Below are 20,702 nucleotides of genomic sequence, written 5' to 3' on the forward strand. Positions count from 1 at the left end.
TAAAAGCTTTTCTAACCCATTCACTACAAGCGTCTTGGGAACCGAGATGAGTTCCTGAACTGAGCATCAGCACATGATGAATGTGCAGTGGACTGCAGAGCAGGAGGAAAGATCACCGTGTCCACGCGTTTATTCTGTGCAGGAGAAAGGCTCAGCCCTTGGAGGGAAGCCCAGGCTCCTTGCTGCCCCCATCCGGTCGCTGCTCTTCCAGGGCTCTGCAGAAGGCTCTGGGTTTTGCTCGGCCTCAGCCGCTGGCGCTTGGCTGGGGTTGGACGCGGTTGTGGCGGCTGCCTGCTGGCTGTCGGCTTCTCCTGGCTGTCCGTGCTGCCGCACTCAGAGGTGCCTTTAACCACGGGGTGTGGGGTAGGGCCACATCCTGCTTGTGGGCTTCCTGGAAGTGTTGCGCAGACCGCTGTGGGAAACAGGATGCTGGACTGCATGGACCTTTGGATCAGTCCGTCCGAGTTCTTATAGTCTTACTTAAGGAACGTGCCATGGCAAGAGGCAGCTGGAAAAATCTGCACGGCACCAGATGTGCTTGTTTGCCTCTAGTAACTGAGTGTGTCTTCCTGAATTATATCTGTAAAGGTGCACCTTCCAATGTAGGGTATGCGCACAGAAGAACAATGCGTATCGTTGTACCTGAGGGCATGTGGGAGGCACCCGGGATCGGCTGGCACCCGATTTTGCCCCATGTAGGATTTGAAACCGAAGCAGTGCCACAGAATAGGCAAGGCTCTCTTCCAAACGGAGTACCTGAGCTGGAAACCACTTTCTCTCCCCCGGTGTAAGAAAATGTAGCATCCAGGCTCCATGGCCACGTAGGATATTGATGGCTCGTTGCACCGAGGCCCTCTGCATTTGGCTTTTGCATTTCTTCCAGTGTATTTCAGTTGCATGACTACAAATGGAAGTTGAAGCATCATCTGGTTCAAATATGTGGCATTTAGTCTTCAGCTTAATAATCTGCAATCATCGTTTGTCCGCACTTCAGATTTTTCATATGTCTGACGAGGTATCTTTTCTCCGGTGCCTAAGAAATGTGCCTATATGAAGTACTTCCTGAAATTATTTTGGTTCAAACCCACCAATAAGCTCTCCTTTTCAATAGTAAAGAATGCCTATGTGATAGCGAGACTTGTTAAAGATTATTTTCTGTTGAGAATATGTGATTGATGGGGAAATATTTACGATACTCAGGAGAGAACTAAAAGCTGCATTAGAAATAAGATCCCATATTAAAAATGTTTAACTTTTATGGATAATGTTTACTTGTTTTGAGGCTTTTATCGTGTCGTTTCATTATCAACAATAGATGAAAGGTAACTCCAGTGATTTCTTCATATTTGAATAGATTAGCAAATCCATGTTACTGCCGTCCTTCTCCAATCTACACAAAGTCAGGTTGCAGCTATTCATGTTCGCTATAAGCCAGAAATGAGGAGTCCTGCTTGAGTTCCTTAGGAAGAGTTTGGTTGCCTAAAGCTGTGATTAACACATCAGAATAATTTAAGCCATTCTTTTGATTCCACCACTAATGGTCGGGTCTGCTTTATTTAAGTAGCACGTAAAGAACAGAGTTCTTTAATGTTAAATCAATGACAAATAGCTTTAAAAGTGTCTTAATTTGGGCATCGGGTTAATCCTTGAAAAACATCAGGGTGGCTGTTAATTTAAAATAAGATGCCCAGCTACAGTACTTCTAATACAATTCTCTTATGAAGCAGCATGGCCTGGTGGAGAGATCTTTGGAGGGACCTGAGTTCGAATTCCTGTTCAGTCAGTGCAGAAATCGCATGTTACACGACCCAGCGGGTCAGTGATGGAGGCGCTGCCCACACGTGTCCCTCCTGCAGTCTCACTTGCTGCACTGAGGACAGCTTGCCCTGGGTGGCCCCCCACCGCCCGCAAACCCCCCACCCCGGGGGCGCTGTCCCATCGCTCACGGCGGGTGCCACGAGCGGGGAGCCGGGGGAGCTGCCGTCTTCCGCAGCCACGGCAGCCCCGCGGATGCCCGGCCTCGCGGCCGTGCCCTGTGGGAAGCGCCGCGGGCCCTCCGACTGGGGCTGAGCCCCTGCGGGTCGCCGCCTCCGCCCTGCCGCGGGCCGCCCGTCCCAGGCGCCCCCGCCGGTGGGGAAGGGACAGGCGGGCCGCTCCCCTCCTTGCGGGAAGCGTGCCGCCACTCGGCTGCTTCCCGCCAGCCGGAGAGCCCGGGACTGAACCGTTGCATGCGGGCGATTATGCCAAAGGAGAGTGCCTGATCGCGCCCCAGAAGGCCTCATTTCTTCATTATCCGGCAGTTCATAATTAACTGCTCCTTTTTTATTATGATTTCAGGAAGCTGCCACTTTTGCGAGGGAGCAAGGCTTTGAGGTGAGTTAACCTACGTTGCACGCTAAACAGATTCCGAGCGGCTTTTTTTCCTCGCTGATAATGAAGTTCTTTTGGACAGTGATTGATGTGCTATTATACTCCCGAGCCTCGTCGCCGTTGCCATGGGAACCTGGCCGTCGTCATGGTTTCTTTGTTCTGCCAGCTCAGTGTTATGACGCACTGCCTGGGTCTGCACCCGACATCGCCTACAGATGTTATTTATTGAATTTTGAAAAGCCTCTTGGGAGGCTGAGAGGTTGGGCATGGCTTCAAGCTGCCTCGGCAGATACGGGACCTGTCAGTTTGCTCAGCTAAAAAGCCACCTCATTAGCTGAATTGCACTCCACACGGCTCCGCTGCGAAGGCAGTGGTGGAGCACGACTAAACGCCGGCGCATAACACCGTTTTAAATAACTTAAACTCTGCCATATGCAGATGATTATTATGCAAATGAATTTCAATCAGGTTGTATGTGGAATTGTTAAGAGCTGATTAACGTAAACCCTGCCCTGTTTTATACGCAGCCTGTTTGGGCGGAGCTGGGAGTGCCTTTGTTAACACACACAAGTGGTGTTTTCCATCTGGGTTCGCATCAATGTGCAGCCGCTGAACACATGCGGACGTGAGGCAGCTCAGTCTTTGTTCAGCCCGCTAACTGAGCGGGTTTGGAGCATCTTGTCCTACGGGCGGCTCCGCTTTTCCAGAGTGACCAGAACTAGCAGCACCAAGACTCAGGGCCCGCGTCCGCATCGGGGCAGCAACCGGTGGGTTGTGCTGCTTGTGAACGGCACGCGTGAAGCGCCTTTCCACCCCTGCATCCCTCCTTCAAGGGTTCTGCTCATCAGGCCCGTGTTCAGATGTGTCCGTTCCCGTTTGCATTCCACAGACCCAGCTAGGAGATCATATTCTAAAGTAAAACTTTTCATTTGGGTCTGGCTCCCCAGCTAACATCCGTTTGGGAGAGCTCAAACGCACAACACCCGTAGCATCCGCAATTAAGTGTTAAAACAATATGCTTTGTCGTTTAACTTTGTGTACCATAAATTATGGCCTCGACTTTCAAAATATCATGGGGGGAGGCTCATTTCCATGATGCCTTAAAAAATAAACAAAAAGCAGCCAAATAGAGCGATGACACAATTTTCCACCTTCAACGTGTAGAGCAAAAGAATGGACAAATCCAGAGTGAGGTTGGGTTAGAAACCCACAGCAGTTTAATACTCTGGCGCTCCAAGCTTTGGAGGGGGATGTGCCACTGAGCGTCAGCAGCCAAAGCGGCAAAACAGTTTATGTTTTGCCAGTGTAAGTGTGGTGGATAACATTGTGTCAATAAGAGCGCACTTACACATTTAGGAAAAGTTGGTTTCAGCATGGACCAAGCAGGTAGAGCTGTGTTCCATGTCACTGGTTGGTTTCACATAATGCAGCAATCCATCTTCAAGGTCAAGCATTACGAGTGCGGGACGCTGTCGAAATGTGTATTCACACTAGCCACGGTTTGTGAATCACATGAAGAGAACCTGTGGTTTATTGTTGGGTTGTGAATTGTGGGTTGTTTGTGCTTAACCAAGATTTATCAGCACTGCTGGGTCCACACAACACAACAACCCGCAGTGACAACTCTGCATTGGAGTCATGCATGGAAGGGGTGGTTGGACCCCTTGTTGGCCCCTTCCAACTCTACAATCCCTTGCTCAGCCCATAATAATCCCTGACCGTGGGTTTTCGTGTTCTGTCAACTCAGCCAAAGATTCCTTTAGCTAGAGGAGCATGCTCTGGTAGGTCATAGTGGAATTTTCTTACTAGATTTTGAGTAATTTTGAGAAGCTTACGTGGAACCCTGTTCTGCTTATACTGCAATTATACTTACAGGCCCAGTTGCAACAGCACCCAAACCCATGGTGGGATTTACTGGGGCTGAGAGTCCATAACTCTCAGGCTCAGGGGCTTTGAAACCCCCCCGCCCCCGCTTTCACTTTTGAACAAAACTCAGTTCTCCGTTCCAGATGGATGTGGGGATTTGTGGGTTGTTCTTACCATGGTCAAAACGAGTCAGGATGATGTGCTTACTCTGAAAACAGAAGAGCCCACTTGCATCTAATTACAAAGTAATTTTTTTGTGGTCTTGCGAGCATGTTATGAACCAGGCTTGGTATTTAACGCTGCTTCTTACAGTAAAGGCCTTTTTCTTTTCTGTCCTTTCCTTTTTTCCCATTTCCTGTTGCCAGACTGAAGACATAAAAGAGATAGCGCGGAAGACACAAGCTTTGCCAAAAGTGAACCTTAAAAGGCAACGGGTTGTTGTGTTTACTCAAGGGAAGGATGACACCATTATGGCCACAGGTACTTCATATTTTAACATGTCTAAAATAATAATTACATATTTAAATGTTTAATACTTGGTAGGTTTCAAAAATGTTGTCTTTCATCCATGTTGTTGTTACTAACAGCAACAGTCCGATGATACTTAAAAATTTGCAACACCTCATGTATACGCAACCTGTAAAAGATCGCAACATAATTCCACTGGTTGATGACAGAAAAGTCCCTGCTGTGTTTTGCTTTTGGGATTAAATATATTCCAGTGCAAGCGTTGTGGATAATGCCTCCCTTTTGACCCAAACCTTAGTTTTGACCCATCTGTGATTCTTGATCAGACATGTCTGTAGTTGCTGATGTGCATAGGAGGGGAAATCCTTTGTCAAGCATTTCTGTATAGGAAAATGTATGATTTCTGATTTGGTTCTTCCATGGCTTCCAATTTTATCCACGTAAATTGTTTAGAAAAAGCAGTGCTATACCAGAGTGACAAACACAATCATCAAAATTGCCATCGATGGTTTGCCTGGAAGTGAAAGTGGCAAGGAGCAGGAAGTTGAATTTTCAAGGAGCAGAACAGGTGAGCTTTCCTTGCCCTGGGCAAATGAGGATTCAAGCTTTGTGGCACCATAAAGTTTTTTAAAAGGGTTCCATAATCATTTCATTAGACTCAACTTATGGTTATATTGTTATTAGGCAAATTAAGGTTATATCAGCCAATTGCATGGGTTTTTTTTGTAGTTTTGCACTGCTTTTTCTTATTCGGTGTATTCAGTTTCTCTTGCACATCACTAATTTTGGTTCTTTATTGTGTTAATTCATTCGCCTCATCAAGCAGAGGATGATTTTGGCTGAGATTCCTGCGACGCATCTCTGGGCCAAAAAGTGTCCCAGTCATTTCATCCATTCATCAGGTGACAAGATGTGTAAGATCATAGGTACCTTACCTGAAAATCTAATATGCACAGGCCTAGAATACATCAATGTATAGTTTGCACCCAGCTCTTGGCATTCTGTGACATCATTATCCCTGTAATCTCTTAGACATCTGCAAAATTAGATTGCCATTGAAGTGTGCATATGTTTCGACTTCAGTTCAGCTTTGTGACCAATAGCTAATTGATCTTTTTTCAGCTAGGAAATGACGGCTCTGCATGCACTTATGGATTGATGCCTTCCAATCTCTCCTGTTGGTTCCTTAAGAAAATTAAGTTAAATTATGGAATGCATTTCCTCTCACCTGATAAATTTAAGATGGATAGAGAAGTCTATGCCACAGTATCAGCTACATAAGTAAACATGATAAATGTTAAGTCAGTTTCCAGCCCAGGGATAATCTGTTCAGCACACAAGCGTAGCCGAATCTCTTTGCCATGTTGTTACTCGTGGCAGCCAAATAAATGTCAATAATAAAAGAGAATTAAAGATTTTTATTTCCCAGAGGCAGTCCTTCTAATACAGCTTGATCTTCCATTTCATTTGTAATTCGTTCTTGTGTCAGGACGCAGCCATTCACAAGGCAGTGTGTGACATGAAGTCGTTTAATAATGATTAAGAACATAAAAATGCATGGCCTACAGGGCAATTCTCCAAAGATATGCCAATTTGTTATTGTTTCCCCTGCACACGCTTATATACCCTCTCCCTTGCCTCTTGAATATGGATTGGCCTCCCACTCACGGGTGTGCACGCCCCTGCACACACCGCTTTATAAAATAGTTAATGTGAGGAGAAGTGCCTCTTCATGGAGCGTATAGTAGCACCCTTTAATTGTGTTGTGCAGCGCTCGCTTGAAGACGCCGGCTTTCCACTCCTTCATAGCCATCTCTTTGCTTGCAAAGCACAGCCCTTGTCCTGTGATTCTTAGCAAACCTTTCAGGCAGTTTCTTAAGCATCGTTGAGGTACGGCCTACTCTTGTGCCATTTTGCATGGGGCAAAAAAACTTAGCAAATGTTTGGTTTGAAGTGGATACCTAAGCAAACGACACTTTCCTAGCAGACCACACAATTCTTCAGTTGTGCGTCGAGTATGCAAGGGCCAAGAAACTACAAAGCAGCTGCTAAGTGTTTGCGGGGGCAAGGACTTGCTGAGCACTCTTTAAAAATTAAGTTGGAAGGAAGGATACCATTCCAAGCCAAGATGGTGGTGGAGTATTTTGCTCACCTTAATTTGAATTGTCTCCACTGCACTAACATGGCAAGCTATTTTCTGTGTTCGGATCAGCTGAGCTTGAGGAGGAGTCCAAGCGAGCAGCAGCGTAAAGGAAGTGAGGCACATGAGCAGCTTGGTTAGCGACCAGTAGTTGGGCCTTCCTTACCTCCTGCAATATAAGTTCATTCTCGCTCACTCTCCCGCCATCCTTCTGGTTGGGAGGCAACACTGTTGGCTCGACTTTGGGAAAAAGGAGCCGCTGTGTGTGAGAGAGAGAATGATGGGGGAGAGCCGGAGCAGGCCTTCAGCCGGAGTCTGCGTCTCTTGCATCCCTTGTTGGCGCGGCCCCAGCGAGTCAGAGCGCGTTGCTTCCACATTGCCCTCACGGGTGGCTACCTTAGTCCGGGATGGATGGGGAGACCCATCATGTGTCAGGTCCCATTATTTTATTTATTTATTTTATTTATTAAAACATTTTTGTGCCGCCCATTCGCCGAAGCCTCGGGGCGGCTTACAACAATAAATAAAAGTAATTGTAATATAAATTACAATAAATATAAACATTAAAAATCCAAAAATACAATATAAAATAAGCCGCCCTGGCCAGATAAAATCAAGTAATACTAACATTAGTGGGGTGGGGGGGACTGGGAGGGAGCCTTTCCCAATTCACGGCTGCTTGCCTTGATTTCTGAACACGGCCCACCTCTGTGCTCCCCTAAAACAGGAATGTGTTTCATGTTCAGGGTTTGTAGAAAGGATAACCACAGAACCCTTCAATTCTCCCATACTATCTAGTTATTACTCACCACTCTGTGGCTTCTCATTCCCCAGTAGGAACCCCCAGCCCAGCCTGTTCCTCGTGTTTATCATTCACTGAATTCACGCCCTCCCTTTCTTCTATGAAAAGGCACCCAAGGCGACTCACAACAATGTAAAACAACATTTAAAATGAAAGCCTAATTCAAACAATCGTAGAACAAAGATATTGAAAACACTGCCCTAAAAAACAGAACAGTGCCCATCTCGGCAGCACCCCCGCTCACACACAAGCTGGCTTTGCCTGCCAGGGGGAGGACAGCTTGCGGGAAGCAGGCTCCGCTTCCTCCCGGAGGCGGCTCCGTGGCCCGTGAGCGGCGTCTGCAGGGCCCCCTTCTCCCTTCCCGGCCAGATATGCCTTGGCGAGGAGCCGCCACCCTCCCGTCCCGGACTGGCAGGCTTGGGCGCCCAGCCCCAGGCCGTGTGTTCTTCGTAGGGCAGCCTGGCCCATTGCATCGTGCCCGGAAAATGACCCATTCCCAGTGGAGCTGCTGCAGGAGAGTCCCGTGCTCCTTCTGGCAGGCTCCCGTCAGCCATCTGCACCTGCCTGGACAGCTTCCGAAGGCAGCCCAACTCAGAGTTTCCAACGTTGCGCAGTCCAGGGTGGCTGTCACCGTGGCGCGTGGGACTGTGGCCAGATCGGGGGTCTCTGGGTAGGGGCGCATTCTGTGTGCCAGGCTCAGCCTGAGCGCTGCTGGAGCCTGTCCAGAATGTTTCAGGCTGGCTCCCCGTTTCCTGGCCTTCCCTTGCACTGACCGGGGCTCCCCTCTTCTACCCTGATTAAGCTCCGGCCCATTCACCCTCGTCCTGCCCATGGCCAGCACCAGTTTAGAACTGGTGTTTTACAAGCACTGGAGACTGGAAACATCTGTTCAGCATTGCCACGACATACAGCTGCTTTGGAAGGCTGCAACTTGCCTAAAATGCAACTTAGATAAATCCCTAGCAGCTAAGTAGGTTTAAAATGGCTCAGCCAGGCGGAGCGTGGTGGAGGTGGGCCACATTTGGCCCTCCAGGGGTTTGGCCAGCCGGCGCTGGCGTCGCTCGCTGCAAGGGCTTGTGGGGGATGCAGGCCAAAACATGTGGGGGACCCAGAGTTGCCCATCCCGTCTAACCGCAGTTCTTCCAACCGGATTTGTTTGGTTTTTAAAAAGAAAAGCAAGTGGTGCGGGACGAGAAAAGAATAGAGTCTCTAGTGGTTTGGGTGTCTCATTGGGCTTTCGGATCGCCGTGCTCTGCTGTTGTCACTTTTGTTTGCTTTTTAAGCCTCACATTTATTCCATATGTAACATTTGCTAACGTCTGCACATTCGTGTAGCTGAGCTTTTATCTTCACTGCTGTGGGGGGAACCGTTGAGCTTTGCCGAGATCAAGCGAAATGGGGCAGCTGTGGTTGAGAAAGTGGTGCTAGAATTTTCCTTAAATGTTGCTTTTTTAGAAGTGGTTCTGCGTTGGGCTTGCATATAGTGGAGTAGGACCATTGTGCTAAAATCTGTGAATAGTGTTGCAGATACGGATATCACATTCTTATGCTCACAATGGCACTGTGGGTTAGGTTATGGGAGCTGCAGCTGCCTCCAGGGGCTATCAGTGCGCAAAAATACTATTTATTACGCTTCTATGCCACCCAATAGTTAAAGCTCTCTAGCTGTTTCGCAGTGAGTTTAACCATATAATACAACATGGTCATACAGAATATATAGAAGCTGAACTGTCGTGTAAAATTGAAAAGAAGAACCAGTGAGACCTTAGCAGCAATGCAAAGGTTTAAAATACAGTAAGAGATTTCGAACAACAGGAAGTGAAAGACTGAAATGCCTGGAGCAATAGAAAGGTCTTCAGCTGGTGGTGGACGAGCGTCTTTGGGAGTGCAGAAGTGTCCTGTTCGTTCCAGCCTGCTCCTCACTTTCTTTCAAAGGGGTTTCTGTAAAAGAGGACTGGAGTGCAGGGAATCCGATGGATTTCCACCCGCAAACTGGATTCCTCACACATCCCTTCTGAAGAAGAGAAAGAAGGGCAAAGGGCGTAGCAGAGAGGAAATGAGCGGATTGGGAGTTAGATCTCGGAACGGGCTTGGGTGGTAACCTTGGCAGAGCTGGACTTGCAGCTTCCTGTCATGTTCGGGGAATAAATGACTTACTGGAGACATTTATTCAGAGGCGAGTCAGAGGATGCATTTTGCTTGCCTCCTGGGAATCGAGGGTTCGCTTCGCAGCAGAAAATTGCAGTCTGAGGGGCAGGCGTGTCTCGGGGCCGAGGCACGAGGGTAGCGCCACTTGGCTGCGGGCGGGTGGGGCAGTGGCAAGGAGCCCCATCCGCGCGGGGTGTGGTGCCCTCCCTCCGGAGCGGGGCAGCCAGCTCCCAGTGTTCCTCCCGACCTTCCCAGCTGTTTGAGGGCACAGCTGTGCCTGCCACGCGCCTTCCCGGGATCCCTCGCCAGCCCGTTGCCTCCTGTGCAGGGGAGGGCGCCATCCTGCTGACCTGCCGAGGCAGGTGCAGGTGGCCCTCCAGGAGAGGGAATAAGGGACGATCAGTTAAGCCCTAACGTCGAGGTGCGAGGTGAGAGGAAGGAGCCCTGCTGTTCCTTGACGCAGCTTGCGTGGCTGCTGTGCGCAGGTGGCGGCTGCCAGTCCCTGCCCCCTCCAGGGCTTGTTTCAGGTCTGTTCCTGTTTGATTTTGGTGCAGGCCATAGGCAGCATGACTGCTTACTTCCATTTGCGTCTGAAGTTTTATGCTGAAATGTTCCCTGTTTTAAAATGTTTGTTTATGTTTAAAAGCCTTTAAAATGCATAAATTGGATGTGCGAGGGTCAGTCGTTTATGAAGGTTCATTAGTAATAGTTGTGCGCTTATTAGCACAGTATAATGGCTCAGAGGTTTTGTCCTTTATGCAAAGAGAGAAGGAAGATGGAAATTCGAGCCCCCACTCACGAGCATCAGTCCTGCTTTCCACTTGCTTCTGCATCTTCCTGATTCCTTTGTCATATAAACGCATTGGAGAATGAAGCGAACCAAAGTGTCAGAAAAGCAAGCATGCAGGCCAGCCCCAAAACAATAGGGCTGCAAGATAATGCAGCTCGTATCAGTCGGTTCTGAGGGTGTACAATACGTCATCTAAGCTTTGGACTGATAGGCGGTGTTTTGTAATTTGATACTGTTTTCTGTTTGAGTGCCAAGGAAAACATGGCTAGCAATTTGCTAATACTTTTATAGTCAGTTAGCATTAGTATTTGCTAATATTTTTGTAATACTTTTAGAGTCAGCCTCTACAAAGCAGGAACTCTCTTGTGTGGCATTTTTGGCTGCCGTTAAAATTGAGATGAACATTGAGATTGAGATGAGCAGCAAACCCGGTCCGTGTGGCGTAATGGACGCGCCATGGCCCATTGAGCTTTATGGTAGCTGTGCAGGAACACCATCGTGTTCTTGCAGAGTTCCACTTCACCCGGATGAAGCTCGTGCAGGAACGAACACCAGTAGAGAGTTGGATTTCCACCTGTGGGAGTTTTTATGGTGACTTCCTTCATTTTGGAAATTTAAGTTGGATCTTGGGAATGGATGGTTCTCTTTGAAACAGATGAGCTTGGGTTCAGTCGTGGCTGTCACGTCTGTTTGCTGCCAGCCAGAGATGCTGGGGAGGAACTACCATGGTATGATCCCTGTAACCACCCCATGGCATTGGAAGGCTGTCCTGGAGATCAAGAGAGACCAGTGCACTTGAAGTGGGTTTCCTTTCCGCCTCCCTGCCGCCAGCACAGCATGGCTGGCTTTCCGTAAGCTTATCTCGAAAACAGGAACACTTGATTAAGGTTGGCATTACCGGCATGTTACATTTTTCTGTTTGAGGAAGTTTTCCTGAGTGTCTAGTATTTGAGATACTCCTCCAGAGTGCATTGTTTTGATTTTCTGATAGTTTGGCTTTTTCGTCATTGTATGTGAATTGTAGATATTAGTCTTCATTCGTTCAGTTGTTTTTATGAATACATTCTCAAGGCATCATACGAAAACGATTAAAATTGTAACAACTGTGCTTAAGCAGCCCAGCTCAATACATCAGGACACAAAAAGCCCTGCTTTCATTATCCAGCCGTCTATGCATCAAGCTGTAGCCTGAAGCCGGGAGACACGAGTGACTCAAAATCAGCTGCTTATTTTGTACCAGCCTGCCCAGTTGTTCCACAGACACCTGTACAACATTTTTGACTCATGCAGCCACCCTCCTTGCCCCACGCATGACGTGACAGTCGTCCTTAGAGCTTGTCCGGGGGGGGTGTATGTATTGTTTGCTCGACCCGTGAGTGCGGCCATCCTAGGCTAGGGTGCCTGGACAGGTTTTTGGAATGGAGGGTCATCTGGGCCAGGTCCAGCCAGCTCCAATACTGAGAGTCAGCCTGACTTCTCCCACAGCGTTAGGCACTGCGAATAATGAGACTGGCACAGTCGCTCTGAGCAGACTGTCGCTTTACTGCCTTCCCTCTGCCCTTCCATGCATCCGGTGGCAGCGACAGCCCAAGATCCTGCAGAAGTAGTGCATGCCACTCCGGCTTCTGGAAACGGCCCGATCTGTCCATTTAGCAACACAAACAAGCTGTGAAGGGGCCAAGTGGGCAGCCTCCACATATTTCTGTTTTTAATTTGTGAAATAGAGTGAGCAGTGCAGCAGAAAGGGTAGGCTTTGGCTGGTAGGTATTTAATAACGAAAATATTTATATTTATATGCCGCCTCCTACCATAGTCTAAGGCGGCTGGATGTGCTGTCTCTCAAGAGCAAGACCAGCCAAGTTAGCATGGCCCAGGCTGAACTCGTCTTTGGGCAAGCTTCCTAGCGTTTAGACCATCTGACACCTCACCACCTGCCCTGTTAAACGGGCACAAAGCCTTGTCCTCAGCTCCTGCTCTGCCTTTCCCCACCCCACGCCATGCCACCCCACGCCACTCATGGCCTGGGCCACTGGGGAGTAATCTGTGGAAACAGGCGCGCATCATGGCGGGAGAGGACTGAGCAGGGAGGTTCTGCTCTTGGTAACCCCCCCCCCCATTTAGAAATGAAAAAACAGACCTGCCCCAGTGAGAACCCAGCAGCACCCTCCCGTTCATGGGTGCTCGGCTCCTCCGATGCGCATGGAGGGTCGCTGGTGCAAGCCCCACCATTGCAAACGGCCCCCTCGAGCCCAAGGCCTCCCTGAACGTGACCGGCCTCCCTCACACGGGGGGTTGTCAGTGTCTTGTGGGGAGCGGCGCCCACATCCGTCTCCCCAACCCGTTGCTGCACCTCTGCTCCCCGGTGGGTCTGTGCTCTATGGCAGAATTGCCTGGCCATGTTCCACATTATTATTCAGTGCAACTGCAGGCTGGAGATCATTTCCCCCAAAGATCAATTGTAATGAAACGGCAGCATTAATTACAGGTAGGAGGAAGCGCAGACATGGATAATGTGTGTGATGATTGGAGTATTCCCTGCGTGTATGTATTCTGCAGTCACTCCCAAGAGAAGAACTCCAGTTAACTTCCATCCATGGAAAAAGAATCCAGACTTTCTTTTCCATCTTTTAAACTGAAACATTTCCACTGATACAAGTGGTGTTGAATAAAGCATTCATTATACCATACGACAGTGTGGACGAGGCCAAAGAATTAAAGAAAGCTGCAGGTCTGTTAATATCAGCCAGCTCGAGCTATTTACTGCAGGGGGTACGAGGCGCATGCAGATCCAGTCTGCTTATTATACTGGAATTAAATGCTTTATCTCTGTGGTGCTGATTTTTTTCTAGTGAGTCTTCATAATAGATCAATAAGCTGCTGTTAACTTTTTTTTCTTTCAGCAATGCAGGAAGATCAATGTCTTCTGTGCCCTTAGGTCGTGATCAATACTTTTAATAAAACTTCCTTTTCTACCTTTGTACGCCTTTGCTTTTATTAATGAGCATTTCCTTCTGTTATAGACTGTTAATGGTTTTCTGATAATGCCGCACTGTTCAAGGTTGAGCCTACTCTGAACTTAAAACGAGAGCTCCCAGTGATGAAGAGGGCTGCTTTGCCTCACCTTTCAGAAGAGGTTAACCTAGGAACACAATTCTATTCCATTTCCATTGAACACTTTTAAAAAATTGCTTTTTCAAAAAAATGAGGGAAGTGCAAATTACACATAAGCATCTTTGTTTTGAACAACTTCATAATATTGCTAGTAACACCCTAAACTATTCCTGATACTTTACTGAGACTGTGCAAACAGTGCTGTGGGGAGGGTGCCATTTCTGGCTGTGCATGGCCTCCGGCCAAAGAGAAGACTGCGTTTTCCCCTCTGGAGTTCTGGAGTGGTAGAAACGGCCACGCGTGCATCTCTGCACCTCACCCCTGAAGCTTTCGACTCATTCGGTACGTTTCAAATAATGTTTCCTTTGCAAAATGCTTCTCTGCTTTGGTAATGGGAGAGGACTGGAGCGCCATCTCGCTCAGGCCACTGCGCCCCTGGCCGCCCCTGTTCCTGGGCAGGGCCAAGTCGAGCCAGAGGCAGCCCATGTGATCCGATAGAGACCAGTGGCGCGACACAGACTGTTCCAGGAGGGGAGCAGAGGCGGCTGCTTGCCCTCTGAGGGCGTGCGGATGGCTCTCGGCCTTTCCTTCATCCTGATGCCCGATGGATCCGGTGTTTACCCTTAAAGTCCTACTTTGGCGAACGCACCTGCTGGTGAGCTCCTGCCCAGGCACACCGTCCTCAGTGGCAGCAGCTGCCGGTGTGGGTGGCACACTGATTTAAGCCTCGTGGCTCCTTACACTTGATAAATTGAATCGGGAGTCCCGCAGGCATCGCGAGCGGCCGGGTGCGCACCCTGGCCTGCTTTCCCGGGCGCGCCTTCCCAGGAGCTGAGCTCAGTGGGTAAATGCACTGCATGGGGTCTCAGCCCTTGCCGCCTGGCATGCTTGCGATATGTCAGGGTGGTCTGAAGCGTCTCTAGAGCTGGGGCAGGAGTCGGGCACCTTTGTGTCAGTCCATCTGAATTAATGCCCCAACGTGCCTTGGGCCAAGTGGCGGTTATCGTGGAAGGGGCGAAGCAAGAAGGACCGGTTTGCCGAGCGGAGCATTCTGCGTCTGCTGCCCCGATTTGCAGGGGGACCCCGGACGGGGTGAACGCTGGAAGTCCTGCACGCCGGCTCCTCTGTGCCCTCCCCCTTCACAATACCACCTGCTCAGTCAGTTGTGTAGCGCTGTGTGTACAATATATTGTTGTCAGTGACAACTGAACAAGAATTCTGCAAGCAGTTGGCTATCAAATAAGAGCCAATTTAAAAGCTATGCAAATGGCGCGAGGCCGCCCCGCTTGTTTCAGCCCCCTTCCCTCTATTATCATATCAATTGAGGGAGCTCCCGCCAGACAAAGCAAGGTTGTGGGAACCACCTAGAGCATCACGCACCATTAGGCATCAATGCCCTACGCATGAACATCTGCAACACCGATCTGATTAACCAGGGGTATAGTGGAAGGGGATAAGCAGCTTTCTTAATCACTTGGTTGTAAAAAAATAAAAATAGCGTCCTAATGCTTGCCTTGTTGATCAACAGCAAGTTCACCAATAATTGCGTAATTATAGTAGGCAAAATTACAGTACCTTTTGCACACTGCCGTTCCGGCTGCAGGCACTTCAGAAAGCCACTGAAGCTTTTCCTTTTTAAATGGCCGTTGTATTGACAGGTGGGAATATTATCCTGTCTTTTACTGTGATTTTTCATAGCTGTAGCCCGAGGATTTTCTTCCACTTGTTCTGGATATTTAAAATCATGAGGACTTCGTTGAGACAGGGCAGTGCAAGAGTAGTCCCTTCTTTGGATGGTTATGCCCTCTGTTATGCATTTGAACTGCAAGTAATCTTGGCTGCTAGAGTTTAAATACGTGTGTGTGTGTGTGTGTGTGTGTGTGTGTGTGTGTGTATTTTAAGCCTGCACAATTGCTCCCTGGATCCATGGTTGCATGTTTGGAAATGTGTATAATGCAGCTACTTTCAGTGCTGCACTTACAAAAACAGCAACAGTAAAATCAATTCCACATACAAAAGTCAAATCTGTCAAATCAATAATATCAAACTACCCCCGCCCCAAAAGGCTTATACAAATAAACAGAAGCAGCAAAGTAAAAAAGCAATTAAAAACAAAGGAAGCTCTCTTTGTTAGTTTGTTTCCTTGCTGAAGCTCTCTGAAGTCTATAAAAACAGATGATAAAATGCAATAAAATATCAATGAAATATTTAAAATTTCTAAATGGCTAAAAACAGATAATAAAAACAGAGAGTAACAATATATAGCAAAAAAGAATGACTGTAAAAATCAAATATTAAAAGACTGTTTAAATAAAGAAGTCTTCATTGCACAGCTAAAAGCAGAAGGACCAGAAAAACAAGTTTGTTTGTTTGTTATATTTATATCCTACCTTTTTGCTGCATGGAATCCAAGGCAGCCTACGTAATTCTCTCCATTCTAATGTTCTAATAACAATAATAATATCCTCACAACAACCTTGCTGAGGTAAGGCTGAGAGTCAGTGATGGGACCCACATCACCCAGTGGGTTTCATGGCTGAGCAGAGACTAAAACCCAGATCTTCTGAGTCCCCATCCAGCATTCATGCCACTGTGCCACTCTGGTCATTTGCATTATTTTTGTGATTATTTGTTCTTTCATTAAATCAAAACAGAAAATATTGAAATAAATATTGCTGTTTTCATACATGATATCTGTATAGACCTATACAGTTAATACATATGAACAGTACATTTTCATTTACATTTTATATAAAGTAAAATACTTTCCATGAGCAGAGTTATGTTCAGGCTTCAGCAAAGGCAGGGCAAATATCCATGTATTTAGCTATTCACAGGTTACACCTAAAAAACACATAATCAGACCAAGCATTGCTCAGTCCTCATTTGTGTGGAAAAGCATGTGGAAAATCAGTTTGCATTGACCTTGTGCAACATTCCAGGAAACAGATAAATAATTAAGAACAGATACACTGATAAATACGAAAGAAAAAGGGTAATCCATACCGTTAGCTCCTCCTCAAAAGAGACAGCTTTTGGGCATTGCTGAAACTTATGGGTAAGAAAAGCATTAGCTCAATTATACCTCCGGAAGTTTGCTGATTTACACAAGCCTTTGCTTAAAAGATACTACGGTGTCCCATAAACATGGAATATAAGTTTTGGTGACCAAGATGTCATTTAAGATCCATCGACCCTCTGAGATGGATGCCTATACAGCGATTCGTGCATTGAGTAAGGAAGAACAATCCAATCTGCTGTTCTAAAGTTTTGGAGCCACCACTTCCGTGTCTCAATTTGTCTAATCTCCCTTCACAGGGAGACCAACGGTGAGGTTTTTGAAGCTGATCTTAACGCTGGCATTTTGCATGGGAGAAGGTGCTTCTTGGCGCAACCTGGGCTTAGCATTTTAAGAGCTTTAAAGGAAAAGATCCACCATTGAAATCGGGTCCAGAACCAAATGGGCAACAAATGCTCCTGAAACAGATCGGTTGAGCTCTCTGGGCGCTAGCCAGCTTGCTTTTTCCTTTAAGCTTGTTGTTTACCTCTGTGGAAAAAAGCAAACCGAGGTGCTTGGGGACACTGTTGTCCCAAAGACAGAGTCTCCCCCCCCCCCCCCATGTGCACAGGTACCAAAAGCAGGTTCCGTGTGTGTCAGCATGCAAGGCATAAAGAGATTTGCTGAGCTGCATGCCACACAGAGGCCCTTACCCACTCATGAAAATATCAGATATTTGGCTCATGAACGCCAGTGGGAAGATAGCAAATGGAAGAAGTAATAATGCCAGGAATGAGACCTGGAAAACTCCCTGGTACACTGCTGTTTCCTCAAGAAGGGGTGCCACCGGTTACTATCTTGTTGCACAACCAGGAGTGCTCACATAGAATAGGAGACTCCCATGACTTCGCATGAGAAGTCTTTGGAGCTGCCCAGCTTGTGGAAAGATCCAACCTGTGCACTTAAAAAGCATGAGCATTCAGCTGCACGTGGAAAGCAGGGGCGTATGCCAAGCTTACTCAGTAGCTGTCCTGATAGGAAGAAAGGAGCAACCAGGAGCAGGGATGAAAGTGATACTGAGAGAACCAGGTGAGCCCGGAGACAATAAACAGCTGGAGGAGGAAAACGGGGCGAAGGAAAAGGGGGGGGGGGGGGGGGGGGGGGGCTCTGTGTCCATATCAGAAAAGGAATTCCATCTTTAAAAAAACCTCAAGAAGGATCTTGACTAGAGATAGGGCTGTGTCATTAATTGTTTTAGAAAAATCATATCAAGTTCAGCTGCCGAATCACAACAAAATGCTTTTGCTGCAGAATTAAATGTAAAAGCACCTGGTAAAAGGAAATACCAGTTAGTGATGCGCATAAGAATGCATTAGCCCTTTCTCATGGGCTCTCTGTGTAGAAGCAAAAACTGGAATCAGAGGACTGCAGGGGACAGCAGCCGGTGTGTCCCATGTGCCTCGCACAGCGACAACCAGTGAGACACAGCCCCGTAGTTAGGCCAAGTGGTCGGAGCATGCGCTGGGTACTTTTGGGGCTGCATGGAGGAGTTACGTATTATTGCCAGAGGAGATGCCATTTGGAGTGTCTGTCTGGGGTACCAGTGGTCTTGAGCTGGCAATCTGTCCGAAAATGCCATGGAAAATTCTTTTTGCACTGGTAAATTAAATTAAACTCAGATGCTTGAAGCAGTTGAATTATACTATTGGGGAGCGTCGGACATCGCTAAGACTGCTTGTTAAGGTTCTGCTCCCATTCAGAATCTTCCTGATTTCAAACTTGGCCATTGTAGGCTCCAGTTTGATTAGTCAGGCTGGGTAATATTTGCACTGCAACCTTTGCTATAAAGGTTGCGGACTTCTGTCTTTCACTGTGGCAAAACATAGGAAGTCTTCTTGTAATTCTCCCAATAGCTCACTAACTAGAGTAACACAAAACATTAAACCAAATACACAGTGGCTGTAAATGAATAAATATGGCGTTATTGATTTCAGCTGCTGCTTCCTGCTTGAATGCATGTAGGTGATTTAGCCCCTTATCTGTACACTAAATCAATTTCTATTTTCCATCTTTTGCTTACCTTCCATAATGATTGGTAGCACCTAGCAGAAAAATGGCCGAAAAAGTGAAGAAACTATTAATTTGTGTCTTTTTGCCAGGACATTCTTAACTCGCTTTTTGTTAGTATGTTTGCTAAATTTTATTTGGATGGTTGAAGCAAAAAAGATAAGCTCAGAATACATGCTCAGAGGTCAAGAAGGAAAGCCAAAACCCACAATGCAGTTAGATAAGAGTTCTATTTAAAAAAAAGCTTTAAAAGAAGAGTAATGAAACTTGACAGACAGTGGCATAAATTTGACAACTTTCTCAAAATGTGAAGGACAGAGATTTCTAATGTATGCCTTCCAGCTTGGTTGTGCTCATGTTGAGCAGCCTGTTTTTAATAATTCCCAGTTTCCCCTGTAAAAGACAGTGGGGGGGGGGTGCATGTGTGTGCGCGCATGCACATTGCCCAGCCAAGTTCTGTTGCGTTTATGAACATCTGACCCCACAGCCGTGCTTTTAAAGGTTTGCTGTGCAAACCAGCGATTCAGGAACTTTTGCTGAGAACCTGTCGGGACATAACAACAAGCGTCCTTAATAGGTTGGTGTTCCATATGTGGAAATAACCTATAAACTAAATAAAACTGCTACATAATTTATACTAAAATGTGCATGCAATTATGTTGAAAGGAGGTAAATCCTATACATTCCAATTAGAGCAGCAATTAAGTGAAATCATGTGGATACTAATTATGTGATCCTGAAAGGATCATAGACTTGTATACTTAATTATCAAGGAACAATCAACAACTAATTTAGGATGAATAAATTTCTTTCATTTTGAGGGGCAAATCCTGTTCTAGGTTTTTAATGCCACTCTTTCAGGAATGATCCCATTGGGAGCTATGTATCTTACTCCATATTTTGATGAATCTAGTTCAGAGCTGAACCTTGGAGGTAAGACAAATGTCAGTTCTCGTCAGGCCAGAATCACTCCCAGCTTCAAATACCTGTACAAGCTACATGGTTAGATAGAATCCTTCGCATGCTTAGACAGAAAAAGTCCAACACATCCTAGTATTTTCCTGCCAGCATTTCTGATCCAAACATACAGAAGATTGCACCTTTAGTAAGCAAGCCCTACTCTGAGAAGCCACAAAAGCCCCTGGAAATCTATGGGGACTTTAATGAAAGGCGATAAAGTTCTCAAATCCTAAGGGAGGACTGGTGGAACAAAAGGTTATAACCCTGAAATTTTACTAAAAACCCATAAAATACTTAAGATTTGGGCAGTGCAGTCTTGTAAGTTCCACGAAGTTCTCTGGAACTTCTCTCCAAGTTCTTATGTATAGGATTGAACAGTAAATGTATAATAATATAGTAAGGAATGAGAGTGGTGTGGTGGATATATATTATGCCTTATGACTGGTAAGCTCTAACCCAAAAATCCCAGCTTTAAAAAAAATGTTTTTAGTCCTTATGGTTGCAGAACAATGTGAATGAAAACATGAGGTCACAAATGAAGCTTACAGAATTTCTTTTGGAATTAACATTTACTTAATCACTTCTCTCTAGTATTTGTCTTAAGTCATGCATAGGAAAATCATTCCAAACTTTCTCAGGAAAAAGGAAAGTGTCTTTCCTGAGGCCTCCATCCAGTTCTCAGTCTATGAACAGTCTCTCCTCTCTAGTCAGGGTGCTGCTTCAGAGACAGAGGACTCTGAGCTGAGATGGTTTGGCTACTAGGAACAGAGAAGGGAGGCGTTGTTGGAGGTGTGTGATTCCAGCGGCTAAATAAGCCAGCAGGTAGTGCTTGCCATGGTGACACATATCAGCAAGAACTGTAAAATATAGTTGTGTTTTCCTAGAATTAAAATGTTGAAATCTAGGACTTCCAACGCAAAATACTACCTGTTGTATATTCAGGACCAGCTAATCAGACAGAGTTGAGAGTAATTGAATTAGG

At 46.7% G+C, this 20,702-nt stretch overlaps 1 protein-coding gene and 1 long non-coding RNA gene across 4 annotated transcripts in view; both read left to right on the forward strand.

Moving 5' to 3' along the window:
- Positions 1–20,702, forward strand: part of ADK (adenosine kinase) — a 161,902-nt gene that overhangs the window by 123,868 nt on the left and 17,332 nt on the right. For all 3 annotated transcript variants that reach the window (XM_044420250.1, XM_044420252.1, XM_044420251.1), the window contains exons 8-9: positions 2,338–2,373; positions 4,602–4,716. In XM_044420250.1, coding sequence (XP_044276185.1) covers positions 2,338–2,373; positions 4,602–4,716 — 151 coding nt within the window. The remainder of the gene's footprint in view (positions 1–2,337; positions 2,374–4,601; positions 4,717–20,702) is intronic.
- Positions 4,723–13,561, forward strand: LOC123018313. The gene is made up of 2 exons (XR_006413739.1): positions 4,723–5,272; positions 13,485–13,561. It is a non-coding gene; the product is annotated as an uncharacterized LOC123018313 (long non-coding RNA).

This window comes from Varanus komodoensis, unplaced genomic scaffold (assembly GCF_004798865.1).
Source record: "Varanus komodoensis strain SLA01 unplaced genomic scaffold, ASM479886v1 scaffold11, whole genome shotgun sequence".
Lineage (NCBI taxonomy): Eukaryota > Metazoa > Chordata > Lepidosauria > Squamata > Varanidae > Varanus > Varanus komodoensis.